Here is a 15,662-nt window from a genome sequence, read left to right on the forward strand (position 1 = left end):
CCTCCATGCCCGGGGCAGGGAGGAGGAGCCGTCGGCGCCGCGAGGTGGTGGCCGCCCCTCTCCCCACCGGGAAAGGCGAAGCCGCAGCGGCGCCGCTCGCTCGGCAGCCTCGGCGCGGGAGGGCGGCGGCGGCTGTCGGGGGCACCCGGCGGGGCTGAGGCGGCGCCCGCCAGCGCTGCCCCCCATGCGGCGCGGGCAGCGGGCTCTGCGCTCGTCGTCGTCTGTGTGGGCGGGCTGGCGGCTGCCGGGAGCCCGCCATGGGGCGGCCGCGGCGGGGCTGCTGAGGAGGAGGAGGAGGCGGCGGCAGGGGAGCGGCAGCCAGTCGGCCCCATGGAGGAGCGGGATGGCGAGGTGCGCTGGGACGGGCTGTGCAGCCGCGACGCCGCCGCCCGCGCCGCCGCCCTGGACACCATCGGGCAAGCCGTGCTCCGCCGCGCGGAGAGCATCGCCCCCGCCGCGGCCGCCGACGGGCTCCCGGCGCTGGCCGCCCGCGACGGGCTGGGCGAGGCGCTGGCCCGCCTGCTCATGCTCTCCAAGCGCTGCCCCTTCCCCGACGTGAGGGAGAAGAGCGAGGCGATCCTCGGCGGGGTGCAGGTGAGCGCGGCGGAACCCACCCCCTTTGACTGTGGGTCGGGGGCTCTCCCCGACCCGTCCCGCGCAGGGCACCCTCGGTTTTCTGAGGTCTGACCCGCTCTGTCAGGTTTATTCGTGCGTTAATACGTGCCAAATGATCTCCCCCACCCCTCTCCCCGCGAAGAAACATTCAGAAAAGCGTTACTAAAAGGCAAGGCCGGGGGGGAAGTGTCTCTGGAGACGTTCAAATTCCACTGGAGGCGTTCCTGTGTAACCTGCTCTAGGGGACCCTGCCTTGGCAGTGGGATTGGGCTGGATCGTCTCCAGAGGTCGCTTCCAACTCTAAGTATTCTCTGGTTCTGTGAAAGAGCGTGAAGTCTTTCAGTGCAATCCGGCGGAGAGGATTTGGCAGTGAATAGCTGGAAAGTTGGGACATCCCGAAGGAAGCGCTGAAATGACAACTTGAACACTCTAGTTTCGGTCTGCGTGACCAGTGCCGCGATATTACTAGGTTACCTTTAACAGAAAAGCAGGAAGTATCAACATTCGAGGTTGCGAATTGAAAATATAAATGGGAAATTTTGGAGCATTTAAAAGCCGTGTGAGCTTTAAGGCTACTGAGCCAGAGCCTGTCAAAATTCCCTTCTTGTTTATTGGAAAATAGTTTCTCCACTGGAATCGATAGGATCCAAACTATTTTTTTTTTTTTTTTTTTTTTACAGCTCATAGGCGGCCTAGCCAGTAGAGGATTACTTTTACTGACCTAATGCTAACAAAAGTAAATGTTACTTTGTACTCTTCCACTGTTACAATCTAATTATAGTTAGTCGCATTGCAATTCTCTTGCTCACCTCAAAGTTCTGCGCAGGTCTTGAAATTCTTGTATTAATGGGTCCAGCAGCACTGCTAAAAATACTACTTGCTGGAGAATAGGAAAAGGAAATTTGGGTATTTCTTTTAATCACAACTGAATACATAGAACTATGCTTGGAGTTAGCTTCCCATTCCCAATGTTGTGCTTTTTCTCAACAGGTTGAATAAAGGGGAATCTAGGAAAAATAACAACAATAATAATAATATTTAAAAATATTATATATCTAATAATTTATACATTGCATACATACGTATTACATGAAAACCACTACATATAATAATACATGTTGAAATACATTCTGAGTTTGGATTATTGGAGCTGAAAGAGACTCTTTATTTTATCTAACTTCTCAATAGTGTGCAATGTGATAGATACAGTACAATTTACTTTGTACAGTTGAGGCTGTATGGGATGTTTTTCTCAAAGCAGATTTTATCAGTAGAAGCTGATGTTTTTCACATGGTCTATGTGAAAAGCTTGACAGCTTTTCTTTAAAAACCCAAACCAGTGAAACAAACCACCCCAAACTTGAATATTAAGTTGAAAACTTAATCTGGCACCTTTGCAACATCATTTTCCCTGTTAAAGATTCAAATGAGAAGTGAGTTTTTTACCAGTGAGAATGATGAGTCACTGGAACAGTGACTTCCCTGCTAAGGGAAGACTTGTTTTTATCAGGTTCAAGATATCAGTCTATTCAAAGGCCAAACAGATGGTGATCTCTCACCTGAATTTTGGAGGAGGTCAGAATACATGACCTGATTACTCCCTCTTAGGTTTTTATGTATTTGAAGTTAGAGGCATGATCAGCTATTAGTATTGTTTAGGAACTTTGTTACCAGCTTTTTTTAACTAGGCAAAAAAGTTCTGGCAGAAAATATGTCCATCTTCATTAAGAAAGTGCAAGCTCAAATCCTATGGTCATAGCTGGCTTGATTAATAAAAATAGATGAGAAAGGTATATAACAGATATGAAACCAGCTGAATGCACACAAGCTGCGGTGAAGGTTTAACAGCAAATTAAGCAAAATAAAATCAAGCACAACGTTATTTTAAGAAAATCTTTAAAAGCTGCTGCAAGAGAGATGTATTCTATATTTTATGAATTTAGAGTGGCAAATCTTATTTCTTGTGTCTGTACTCATAAATGCAGATGTTTATTGTAATATTTGGATCCACATGTGTGGAAGAAATAATCCAATCCAAGTATTCCATTTTGGATGCTGAGAACTATTGTCAGGTGTAAAATGGTTTTCTGTTGATTACATGGCTAAGAGGAATTTTATTCAAATCTCTGCAATGAAGATGGCAGATAAAGCAAACTATTAAATATAATTATCCCATAGAACTTGTGGCTTTCAGCAGTGATTCCAAAGGTTAATGGCTTAGTAACACTGTAAAAATGTGAAATTCTATTCAGAACAGCATCAGTACTCATAGGACTAACTTGTATTGCTTTAGCTCCTTGTTTTGGGACATGAAACAATATTTAAGTCCACAGCAATATGTACCATGATGCTATCTAAACCTTATTCTTTGCCAGGTTATTAAATGACATAGAGCCCAAGGCAGGAGAGGCAACTTGAAATCCAAAAATTCTGCTGAGGACTGGGGCTCCCCTCCTTTTCTCTTCTGTCAGATGGTCCAAATCAGACTAGTAGTCTGAGCCTGGACTGATTTATTTTTTTATCCTTCCCTCTCTCCCCCTCCCTCATTCCCCTCAAAATTGTAAAATGTGCTTTCTTCATCTCTCAGCTTTGCTTCCAGGATAAATCCGTGAGGAAATCCAAGATTTGAATTTTCCATGTGGTCTGACGGCTGTTTCTTTCTGGGGCTGGTGCCCTCTTGCCCGTTGGGACAATCAGCAAATCTTTAGGCATGAGCAACTGTGCTGCTGGTGTTTTTGCAGCTTTGTGTCTGGAGCAAGTTGGTAGAATGCATTATATGGCTGGTGTGAGCTGCAGGCTTGGCAGCAGCCTGTGTCAGCGTGGCATCCCTCTAAGCCTGCCTTTGTTACGGTCTTTTTTTTTTTTTTCCTTTTCTGGATAAAAAGTCCTCTGATACGTGCTGGAATGCTAAGTGTGCAACTTTCTCCTTTGCTATTAAAAATAGCATTATTAATGCTATTATTAATAAATAGTATAAGAATTTATAAAAATTAATTATTGCCTAGCATAAAGTCCTGTTGATCTGACTTATGTTCAGGATATTGAGTTTCTTATTGTAGGTTATATATATATTTATATATAATAATATATACATTTAGCCATTTAGAATATATCTAATTTCTCATTTAGGTTAGACAAGTTGTTTTTGTAAGTTATTACAAAGGCAATATCAGCAAACTAATCTCCTTTTTTTCATTAAAACTTCCTTACTTTTGTTAATAAAAGCAAAGTCCTAAAGCCACTTCGACCGAATAGATAATTTAAAAAATATTTTATAAATATTTAAATTGCCATGCTTTAACGAAATGAAAAGTATTTGAATGTTTGCATTTGAAAATATTTGAGTATTTTTTTGAGCTAAAACCCCAAATACCTATCATGGCTTTAGATAACTTCTTGCACACGTAGTATTTTGCAAGCATTTATACCATACTGCTTATGACCTTGCAGAATAGCCTGTCATTCCACCTAACATGCTAGGTGTCTGCACACCAACACAAATATATTGGGAAAGAACAGCAGAGGAATGTCTAAACACGTGATTATTAAAAGTATTCTGCCAGCCTCCATCGGATCAATTAGATTTATGAGACTGGAATATAAATACTACGTGTATGTCTGTAGCTGGAGAAGAACCACTGAAAGTGTGAGATTTGGTAGCTAAAATCTCTTGTAACCATCCAGTGGAAAAGACTGAGCAGAATGTATTGCTCTTCTGGGGATGTAATTCCTAAAAATAGCTTTTTGTACAAACAAAGAGAATGCATAGATGGGAGACAGGTTCTGCAGGTGTGACAAGATGTCACCATACATAGGATAAAAGACGACAGAGCAGCAGAATAAAACCCATAAATGTCAAAAAGCTTAGCATGTGAAGCTTGACTGGAGACAAATACAAGGAAGAAAGAAACTAATCTCAACCTCTAAGAAGTAATGTAGTTATACCAAACCCTTGCACTGAAGAGGAAAATTAATAATGAAAACAATAACTTTGCTCTCTATTGATCTTTTCATTGATGTAAACAAGAGAGACATACAGAAAATGGGAAACCCCATGTTGCTGAAGATGCAAAGTGCACAAAGATACATGAATAAAGCTGGGATGGTCAAAAACATAAGGAGGTATAGCTAAAGTGAATACTGAAAGAAAGCAAGAAATAAAAGATCCACAGATTAATGGATTAACAGATAATGCTGAGGTGATTGAAAATTTTTTTTTTTTTTTTTTTGAAATGGCTAAGCCAGGCGGTGTAGTCAAGAGCCACGATAAAAGCATAAATAGTACCTTCCTAGGCTAGGAGGGGGGGAAATACCTATAGGTTGCTTGGATAAGCAACAGATTTTCAGTCTGGTAGGGCCTGATGAAATTAATTCCAAGATGCTTAAAAAAACCAACTTAGCTGAAGCAGTCTCATATAGTGGATTGCAGTCTCGAGATGGTGGAGGGAAGTAGCAGACTCGAAAAGATTAATTGGTGCATACCTCTTCAGTATGGGCTAAGTGAGATGGGATGAAGATGAAACTGATGGATTTTAGCTTTAGCTCAAAGAAAAAATACTGGACCAGTGGTGAAACACATTTTTAGCGACTATGAGAAGTTGAGTAACAGCCAAACCAGACTTTTCCAGGATAAAATCTTTTAAATCCAGCATTGCTACTACTTTTATGATGGAGTAACAGGTCTTGTGGTGCAGAGAGATTCTGTAATGTTAATAGGTTGTTATATTGGAGTCCTCAATGTTCACATAACATTCTTATTAACAATCTAGGGAATTATGATCTATAAACTACCCTGTAATGAGTAAAATTAGCTGGAAAACCATACCCAGAAGGCAAGTGAGGCAAGGTAACAAGTACTTGGTACAGACTCTACAAGGTCCTGTCCAACATAATCTTGAGTAACAAATTTTTACACTTTGTTGAATTGTAGATTACAAGCTGAGAGGGAGAGTAAGAATACTGGAGAACAGCCATATAATATAAAATTATTTTAATAGTTTATGTGAGCTTGTATAATCTAGTCCTCTGATTTTTTTTTGTGAAGAAAGTTTGAAGTATTTAGTGTTGGTATGGTTGGCTAAAAGGAGGCTAAGACAATATTTTCCCAAATAAATGGGGGCTGGAAGGGATGAAAAGACTGCCGCAAAAAGGAAGGAAACATGAGCTAGAATGAATGATCAATGGATGTAAATTTCAGAAAGACTTGAGTTAGATGTTTGGGGAAAATTTCAAGGTTAGGATAGTAAAGCATGTCATGTTCATCACTAGAACTCTCTTTGTCTAAACTGTTCCTAAAAATCAGTCAGGAGCAATATGCTTATTTGATCTCTCCCTGGGAAAGGCAGAAGAGCATTAACTGTTTGATTTTTCTTTCCAGCCTCTTTTTCTGTGTTTTATGTTGGTAACTACTTGGAGGCACTTTGAGCACTATCTAAGTCTTTGGTCCTTTGGTCTCCAAGACTGTATTTACCAGACAGGTAGCGCTGGAACTTGTGATCTGGAACCCGTCTCTTATATAAAAGCATCAGCTGGGCTTGGGGGGGCTTTGAGTACTTCTTTGTTTTCTCAGGCCTACTGCTCTGGGGGATAAATGTGACAGAATTCCATAGTTTGCTGAGGGCTGTTACAGCACAGAAGAGAGGGGTCATGTCAGCAGCCAGATATATCCGTCTTACAACCTTTAGGCACTGATTGTGATCTAGGCTTGCTTGGCAGTGGACATGGAATGGAATATCCTTACATTTCCAAATCCTGTCAAAACACTTGTATGGGTTGAAATGAAATGAACATCCAGAAAGGTCGAGAAGACTTCTAGTCACAGCCAAAGCAGACATCATGTCCTCTTCCTCTGCCACAGTGGTAGGACAAATAAAGCTAGGAGAGGAGGTATTGATTCTCGTGTGTGTGTGTTCATAAAGGATAAAATAGGAGTTATTTTCCTGTTTCATTGCTAGATTTTTTTCTAGCAATGTGAAGTCACAGGAGAGTTCGCTCTTTGCTTTGTGGATGCTCCATGTTTGAGCTCTGTGGTGCATGCTTGCTAAGAGTAATAAGGGTGAAACTTAATTATGATCCTTGCTCTCAAATGGTTAATGACTGATATTACAGAAGACTGGCTAACTTTTGAAATCTTTAATCTGCTTTTGGAGTAATCTTTGATAAATGACTTTATAACTTTATCTAAAGTCTTTTTTTAGTTTTCATGCACAGCACAAGTAACTTTCTTAAGTGAACTTTGAGATCTGTAGCTAGGCACATCTGTTAGGTTGTGGGATTGCTTTTGTCCAAGTGAATTTGCCTGTGTCCTACTGCATGATAGGGATGTAGCCCTGTGATGTTTACTGTTGGTCAGTCACCATAGAAATGTATCTCAGATGAAATTTATTGTCTGTTGAAGCTTATGAATTTAAATATAGTATCCTCACTGGTGGTGATGAATTTGAACCATCTGGAAGCAGACTAGTTTCCCTGCACAGTGCCAGTACCCAAATCGGTTTCTGTTTCCCATAGTACTCTTACATAAAGTGAATTAAAGCATCCTTTTTTGTGAGTTCACTCCATAGCAAAAGTCTGTGCATGATGCACTTAAATGATTAGTCTTATTTACAGCTTCTGCTACCTCCACAGTATTTATTGTAAACATGTTCTGATGATGGTCTGTATCACATGTGTGGGGCAAGACTGGCTGGAGAAGTTAAGGGAGAAGACTTAATCTTGACGTGTCAGGGAGTATTCTGAGAGGGCTGTGAACATATTTCTTAAAAAACTTAAATTGTCAATAATACTTAAGGTTGTGTTATCTGCCTCCTCGCTCTTTCAGCCTATTTGCATCCTTTCTTCAGGCTTCAGGCAGTTGAGAGAGATGAAGGGAAATTTTCTTTTGTTGAGCTTGTCAACAGCAGAATTGCCTGACCTTGGAAATGTCTTTGGTTGGAATAAAGAGGTGCTTGAAAACAGTGGAGGTTCTCAAAGTGATTTGAAGTAAGGTATCTGGGCCACTTCTAATGCTGTTTCTGTGTTTGGAGCCATTCCATAATTTTCTGTGCTAATTGTATGCCAATCTTCTTGTATGGAAATGAGTTTTGCTTAGTCAACTTTTTCTTATAATTGTTTGGAATAACTTGATCTGTAAATTTATGAGTTTATGTGAATTGATTTTCAGGGCATCATAGCTAGAATTTTTATTTTCAAAAGAAGTGAGGAGTGAAGCATACGTTTGATAATATTATTTTGGTTGGTTTTTATTTTTTGGCTGCATTGAAGTGCTTTAAACTGAAGAAATTGAACTAAAACGTTTCCTTATCTCTTACTGTTTAGTAATGAGGTAAGCAACTATAGGGTGTACATCAGTGACTTAGATAAAAAGTTTTGTCTCCTGTCTTTTTTTTATAGGAGGTAATATCTAGAGATCTGTAGAAACCAGAAATGCTTCAGCTTGAATGCATTTTGTAAATAACAGCATCTGTTCTCCTGACCTAGCACTTGCTAAGTCATACGAGCTTTTTTTTTAGATTTTTTTTTTAAATTTTCTTTTGCTTCTGCTTCTCTTTCTAGAGGTAATTCTAGAAGTTGGCTGTTCATTTCAAGGCAGAGCTGGAGATGATCCTTTCCAGTCTACACTCCTGTACGCTACTGTCAACTTAGATGTTTATCTTAAATTATTTTTCTCACTCTGAGACCAATAGTCTGTGGGTAGAAGTGATCCTTCTCCTCTCTACATTGACTTTGCTAGAAGTTCTGCTCTTCCTTAAGTTGCCAAAAAGCCAATTTATTTTTACTTGAATCTTAAATATTTTTTTTTCCTATTTAGTATGTAAATAACTGTCTTCATTTTAGGGTCTTGGCATACATTTGGATGCTTTTTGCTCACGTATGAAAAAATTTTATGCATCTTGAGGAGATGTTCAAGCAAAGTGAAAAACATTAAGAATTTGAAAGGGTTTATAAATTAGCATATGATGTGCAAAACAAATTAGCTTATGGTATTAAGTAAAAAAAAAAAGTATGGGCTCCTAGGTTGTGTAAGATAATACATCTTCTATTAGCTAACTCAAAATAAAATTACATTGTCTCACTGTGACAAATGTAAAGTGAGCACTGAAGAAATACTTGCTGTTTTATCTTCTTACTCTTGACTTTTTCTTCAGGTCAGGGTTTCTCCTTTTAAAATAAACACAGTGGAAAAGTACTGAATATACCATTGTGGGCCAGAAAAAATAGTTTTGAAAGCTTGAGTATATTTTCCTGTGGATACTGAGTGTTTAAATTTCCAAAAATATGGTTGCTGTCAGTATGGTTTTCTATTCCAGTAAATTGTTTACAGTTTAAGGGGGATGGGAGGGTGGGAATAGCTTAGGTCTCTCTTCAGAAATCAAGTGAAAGATGGAAATCTTCACTTGGAGCTACATACATAAATTAAATCCAAAAAGTTAAGTGGTGGTTTTTTTCTTGTTTACTGCTTTCTTGATGTTTCCAGTGACTTTGACTTTGGTTTTTTTCTTTGTTTTTTTTTTTTTTTTTTCTGGAAAGCTTAGGTTAGATGCCTGCCAAAAGTCGGTTTGGGAAGGTGAACTGGTTTAGTTCTATTTAAACCTAGTAAACAATTAACCATTTTCCTTACTTCAGCTTTATGTAGAAACTAAGCTTGTTCTTTCAAGTAATTTTGGGTTAAAAGTATCAACCAATGTTGTGTTCTAATGCCTGAATATTATCCCAAAATACATTGGGCTTGTATTTTAAAAATAGAGGTGATGGTACTTATGTCATGTAATCTGATATGTGTCCTCCTGGGCAACTACAGGAACTTACTTTCAATTCAGGCATTGTACTAAAGGACAGCACAGTGCTTCTGAAAACATGTGGTTGGTTTTTTACTGTAAATTAATTAGACATTGTAACTTTTTTTCTCTATTCCATGCTCTCTGGAGCAATAATAAGGTTTTCTTGGTGTCAGGTCTTTCCTGGCAAGTCCTTTGTCTACCTAAATAGCTGACTGGCTTTGTGGGCCTAAGTTTTCAGACTGAAGGTATAGTACCCTCTTAGTTAAATTTCCCTTCTGGGATATTTTTGCTTGCTATTGAATTGGGTTTAAGCAATTTTCTTCCAAAACAGGGTTTTGTTTTAAGAATTCCTTAACTCCCAGAGAGTAAATATGAAATAATATGATATTTGTTAAAAGGCAGAACAACCTTCCTTATTTAAAGCTCTAAAGCCTTTCCTGTGTGCCTTTTTTTTTTTTCTTCTGGGGAGGAGAACCTCTTTTCTGAAAGACTTTTTTCCATTGCAGCTTGTTGCTGAGCCTCCACTGTTCCTGGTGTTTTGGTGCAACAAAACTTTTAGCTTTAAAATGCAGCCTGTTTGCCGACACCACATTCCACTTGGATTAAGCTGTTCGTTGGATTTTCAATTTATTTAAAGTTTTAAACTAGATTCACACTGATTTCCATATAGAAGAAAGACTGAAGAGAGGAGAAGTTCTTCTCAGTCTTTCTCTGAATTTCGAATCAATGGTGAGTGCAAATTTGTGTTGGTTTAACAGTACTAGATGTTTGGCAGCTGCCACGCACAAAACGTGTTCCAAAGCTCATCATGTTATGAAGATAAGTCCTTACCAGGACAAGATTGCTTTTGATATTTGCCCGAACATCATATGTATCCATTCTGTCCTTCCCACTTGTGTTACAGAAAAGGTTTTGGAAGCCTTATAACTTTACCCAGATTACTTTTTTTTTAAGAGTTACATTTATAATGGTTGCTTGTATTTACATAGAAACTGATGTATAAATAGTGTTGTATAAGAGAGGCTTAATTCTGACATTTTTATTGCTACTGTTCTGTTCCAGGATGCAAGAAAATAAACCAAATGGAAATGTTTTTGTCTGGCTTTTAGAAGGCATACTGGTATCTTGGTTTGTAGTGTTCTGCTTTTCTATCTATTCATAACATGACAGCTCTGGTGGATATTGTCTGGAATCTGTCAGAAGAGTATGTGTAAATCGGGAAGGTCGAGTGTTGCTTCTCTTTCCTTCATTTCTTGGTGTCAGGACTTTCTGTTAAAAGATTTGAGTTTTTGAGTAAGGTTTCATTCAGAATGAACACATGACAGTTTTGTCAAGATATGAACTGGGTATGCCATCATTTTTCCAAAATATTATGTACTAGAATTATATTAGGAAAAAAAACCCTCACTTTTTTTTTTCCTTTATATGTAGTTGGTTTAGGCAGCTATAAGGAGATGTCTTCTTGATTCTGTAATAAACATACAAATCTATATCATCATGTGTTTTCCTAACTTTGGCAGAAAAATGAATACTGATCTTTGCATTATGTACTACTTGAATATTTGTTTAAAATCAGAGTGGACAATCCAACTAGTAAAAATCATCGAGTCCCTTTGCTGTTCAAAACTTCCAAGAAATGGAAGTAGAAATCAAATTGGAAAGAGCATATGCTGGAAGTTGTTGTTATGTATATACAGTATGATAAGATAGGCAATCTAACGAAGACCTAACTCTAAATTCTTAAGCCAAGCATAATTTCTTTCATTTTGAAATAGCACTGAGGGATTTTAGTAGGGATAATATTATGTGAAATTTCTTCTCCTTCTGTATGTAACAGAATAATATAATTTAATAGCCTCGTTTGAGACTTGATTCCTTTTTTTTTGGTGCAACAGTAGATTCTGATGCTCACTGAAATCAAAGACTCCATCTCTTAGAGATTAAGATAGTCTTAATCTGGATAATAGAGCCTGTAAACCACTTTCTCTTCAAAATGAGTGATACCTTTTACATAGTTTGTACTTTTGAACATTGAGCTCTGGGAAATATTGAACTCTGAGACTTCGAGATGGCAAGGGGAAGCTTCTTGTAAGAAGTTACTGGAATTCTTAACAATTCTGAAGATTGAGAATGAATAAAGACTTTAACCAGCATGCTGTATAATATTCTGTTGCAACAATCTGATTATAAGCAAATATAGAAGACAAACAGCTATTATGTCTTTGTGGCAGTTGCTTTCCTTCATTTAATTAGATGGGATAATGACTAATAATGTTCACCGAGTATGGTCTGATTTGGAAATCCACTCATCTGCAGTAGAATATCCTAAAGGGAATATTCTTATTATTGAAGTAAATTCTAAAGTTCTAGAAATATCTTACAGCAATCTTTTTCATTTCTCTCTTGTAGTGGAAATGAAGTGTAGGAAATGTGTGAGGCGGGATATTTGATAAAGAATGTTTTGGGCTCTTCTTCCACCTTGGTTCTGCATTTGTATTGGGTTTGCACGGCAAGGTTTTGGTAGTGGGGCAGCTACAGGGGTGGCTTCTGTGAGAAGCTGATAAAAGCTTCCCCCATGTCCGATAGATTCAACACCAGCCAGCTCCAAGACGGGCCTGCCACGGGCCAAGGCTGAGCCCAGCAGTGATGGTGGTAGCACCTCTGGGGTAATGTATTTAAGAAGGGGGGAAAGAAAACCCCGGGTAACAGGAACTGCAGTCAGAGAAGAGAGAAGTGAGAATATATCAGAAGAACAACTCTGCAGGCACCGAGGTCAGTGGAGAAGGAGAGGGAGGAGGTGTTCCAGGCACCAGAGCAGAGATTCCCCCATAGTGCAGACCATGGTGAGGCAGCTGTGCCCCTCAGGTCCATGGTGGAGCAGGTCTCCGCTGGCAACCTTTGGAGGACTCCACGCCAAAGCAGGCTCCTGAAAGAGGCTGAGACCTTGTGGAAAGCTGTGCTGAAGCAGACTCCAGGCAGGACCTGTGGCCATCTGGAGAGAGGAGCCCACGTTGGAGCAGGTTTGGTGGCAGGGCTTCTGACCTTGTAGGGGACCCATGCTGGAGCAGCTTGTTCCTGAAGGAACAGGTCCCATGGAAGGGACCCATGCTAGAGCAGTTTGTGAAGAACTGTAGCCCATGGAAAGAACTCACTTAGCAGAAGTTTCTGGAGACCTGTCTCTTGTGGGAGGGACCCCACAGTGGAGCAGAGGAGGAGGGAGCAGCAGAGACAATATGTAATAATCTGACTGCAACCCCCATTCCCTTGTTCCCCTGTGTTGCTGGGAAAGGGGAGATAGAGAAAACTGTGAGAGAAGTTAAGCCCAGGAAGAAGGTGTGGGGGGGAGTAAGCTGTTTGAAGATTTAGTTTTATTTCTCATTATCTTACTCTGATTTGATTGTTAATAAATTAAATTGATTTCCCCAAGTTAAGTCTGTTTTGCCCACAACGGTTACTGGTGAGTGATCTCTCCCTGTCCTTGCCTCAACCCATGAGCTTTTTGTTATTATTCTCTCTCCCTGGACAGCTGAGGAGGGAGTGATAGAGCAGCTTTGTGGGCACCTGGTGTCCAGCCAGGGTCAACCCACCACAGTGTTTGAGCTAGTTCTTTGGTGTGTTTTTTTGAGAGTGAAGTTCAGAATTTGCTGCGATATCAGTGTTTGCTTGGTTGTTACAAAGCTGACTGGTGTCTCAAAATAAAAACTTTCTGTGAAAATGTACTGCTTTTAACAAAGTGTTTGCAGGGGAAGATTTCCTCGGTAATAAGTGAAAGTCCCATGAAGACCAGAAGGAAATATACACTTAGAATAGCCAAAAGCTTTGAGCATGAAGGTCTCACATTCAAGTCTATGCTTTGCCCCTCTCAGATAAGTGATTTGAGAGGGCAGTTGAACAAAGTAGAACTTCTTAAGCAGTAGAAATTTCATGTTTTCTTTTAAAGCAGTAAAAATGTTACGTTTGCCTTGGATATAGGAGTATCTCATTTAAGCATGAGTGGGATCTGGACTGGACTGGAGTTTGAAACCTGGTCTATCTCATCTCAAAACTTGACTTGGAGAAATAAGTACCTGGAGAAATAAGTAACCAAGGTCTTAAAATTTCATCAAGTTAGGAAAAAGCACCTGTTGTCCAGCTGCTGTGAAATTCATTTGCCCTCAGTCCAAAACTGCTTTAGATTAAAGCCAAAGCAGTGAGGAAGCTTTGAAGGCCCTGTGAGGTGGCGTGAAGGATTTTACCTAAGTAGTTGTAATCCAGTTTTTAAATAAATGGAGTTCAATAACAATTTTGGTGAAGACTGAAACATGCTAAAATAATTTTCCCAATCATAACTTTTAGTATTTACCTTCAGTTTCTTTTTAAAACACTTCTAAATATGTTAACTTCAGAAAACTAGGATGGAGTACAAGTTTACATGGCTTTTTGAAACTTCAGCTTCTGGGATCTTTTTTTGAAGGGGGGGAGAATATGTTGTGCTACAGAAAATAAGTCAGATTTTTTTTTTGTACCACAAGAGCAAGGCATTTTTTCTTTATTCAGATGAAACTTATTATGATATTAAACACATCTGTTTATTAGATTGTTGTGGATGGATTTTTGGTTTTGGTTCTTTTTTTCCTTTATTTTTTTTCTGAAAAGTTTAATTTTGAACTGGAGTATCTATTGTCTTAGCAGTAGTATTTTGGCCACCTATACTGTCGCATTTGCAGAGGGAACTGCTTTACTGAGGACAGTTATGTTATTACTATCTGATAATCTAATAATTATAGATGACAAATAAACCAGCAGGTACTTCATTAAGAGTGTTGTGTACAACATACAATTTTGACATTATCCTGAAAAAAATCTTAATATTATTCCTGGGAGTATCCCTGAATTAACACAACTACTGCTCATGTGAGCTTGCAGTGTTGAGGCTGTGTGCTGGCTGGTCTGTCCCAAAGCCTCTTAATACCTGGCTGCAGGATTCCCTTTCAAAACATTCTTAGTACTTCCATTTATTATAAACAATCCTGTGTCTCCTTTTACAGATTTCAGGTTCCCTAGAGTTTGTGATCACTGTGCCAAACTGACACTCACGCTTGCCTCTTAATCTGAAAAGTTGCATCTTGAGTAGAGACATGCAGGAAGCATGTTTTGGGTGTCAAATGAATGCAGCTGCAGTGTTTTCAGGACTAAATTGGCTCACTGTGGGCTACCAGGTGTGCCACTTACCACAGCAGTAAATAGATATAAGTCCACAACAGTTCAATTAGCTTAAGCAAGCTCTTCCTCACTTGTGCATGCTTCACAGAATGCCACATGGAATGAACTTAAGCTGATGGACCCACTCCAGAAAGATGTAATGAATTTGAAGGAACACTTGGGGGAGACTTCATGTCTCATGTTTTGTTTCCAGTTTTTTGACTTGTTTGAAGTAACATCAGTGTGAATTGAGATCTATTATTCTAAAACTCTTGAAAGATGAAACTTTTGTCCTTATTGCCTTATGCTATTTCTGGTTACAGAATAGTAATATGAAAGCTTCTTGACATAGAGCAAATTTTTAGGTATTTTTGTTGATGATAGTATCTTGCTAGTTTTCATTAGAAATAATGTAATTGTAACTGACTGATTTCTCTAGCTAGATATGAAAGCAATGATGAGTGATACAGGTGTAGGAAAGGGAAATGAGGAGCATGCATGAATGAGAAGTTGGTGATAGTAGGTGAATCAGCAGTTTATATACTAGTTATGAATGCTCACCACTATGTTCAAGGGGCATGCCTATTTTTATTTTATGATTGTCAGAATTTCAGTTTTATAATATATTTACCTTCAGCTGAAACGTCCTAAATTGTATCTCTGTAGTGTTAATCAAGACTTCACATCAACATGTCTTTAGAGAAGCAAAACGGAAAGAAGGTACTAGCTGTTAGAATTCACCTCTTCTAAGCACAGGATGCATATGTTCCCACATACTAAAAAAAAATCCAAACCCCAAATCAACAACAAAAAAATCCCCTACTCAACTATCGTGATGTTTTAATTGTTGAAACAATTGGGGTCAAAAAGCTGAGGTCTGTGGAGGAAATCAGTCGTGAGTATGTACGATGGTATCTTCTGTTGCTGTTCGTGGCACAGACTGTCCCTCAGCTAATGAAAAAATACTAGGTAAAAAGAATAGCCATAATCAAGTCTGTTTACTTTTTCTGAAGGGTCTAGCAAGGACCTTTCTGAAGGACCTTGAGGGAAATGAAATTGTCAGAGAACTTAGGTGAATAACTCCTA

At 39.2% G+C, this 15,662-nt stretch overlaps 1 protein-coding gene across 1 annotated transcript in view; it reads left to right on the forward strand.

The window, feature by feature from the left end:
* Positions 1–194: 194 nt before the first annotated feature.
* Positions 195–15,662, forward strand: part of SESN1 (sestrin 1) — a 78,230-nt gene continuing 62,762 nt past the window's right edge. The window contains exon 1 of the mRNA XM_064649810.1: positions 195–594. Coding sequence (XP_064505880.1) covers positions 331–594 — 264 coding nt within the window. The 5' untranslated portion in view covers positions 195–330. The remainder of the gene's footprint in view (positions 595–15,662) is intronic.

This window comes from Pseudopipra pipra, chromosome 3, assembly GCF_036250125.1.
Source record: "Pseudopipra pipra isolate bDixPip1 chromosome 3, bDixPip1.hap1, whole genome shotgun sequence".
Classification (NCBI taxonomy): Eukaryota; Metazoa; Chordata; class Aves; order Passeriformes; family Pipridae; genus Pseudopipra; species Pseudopipra pipra.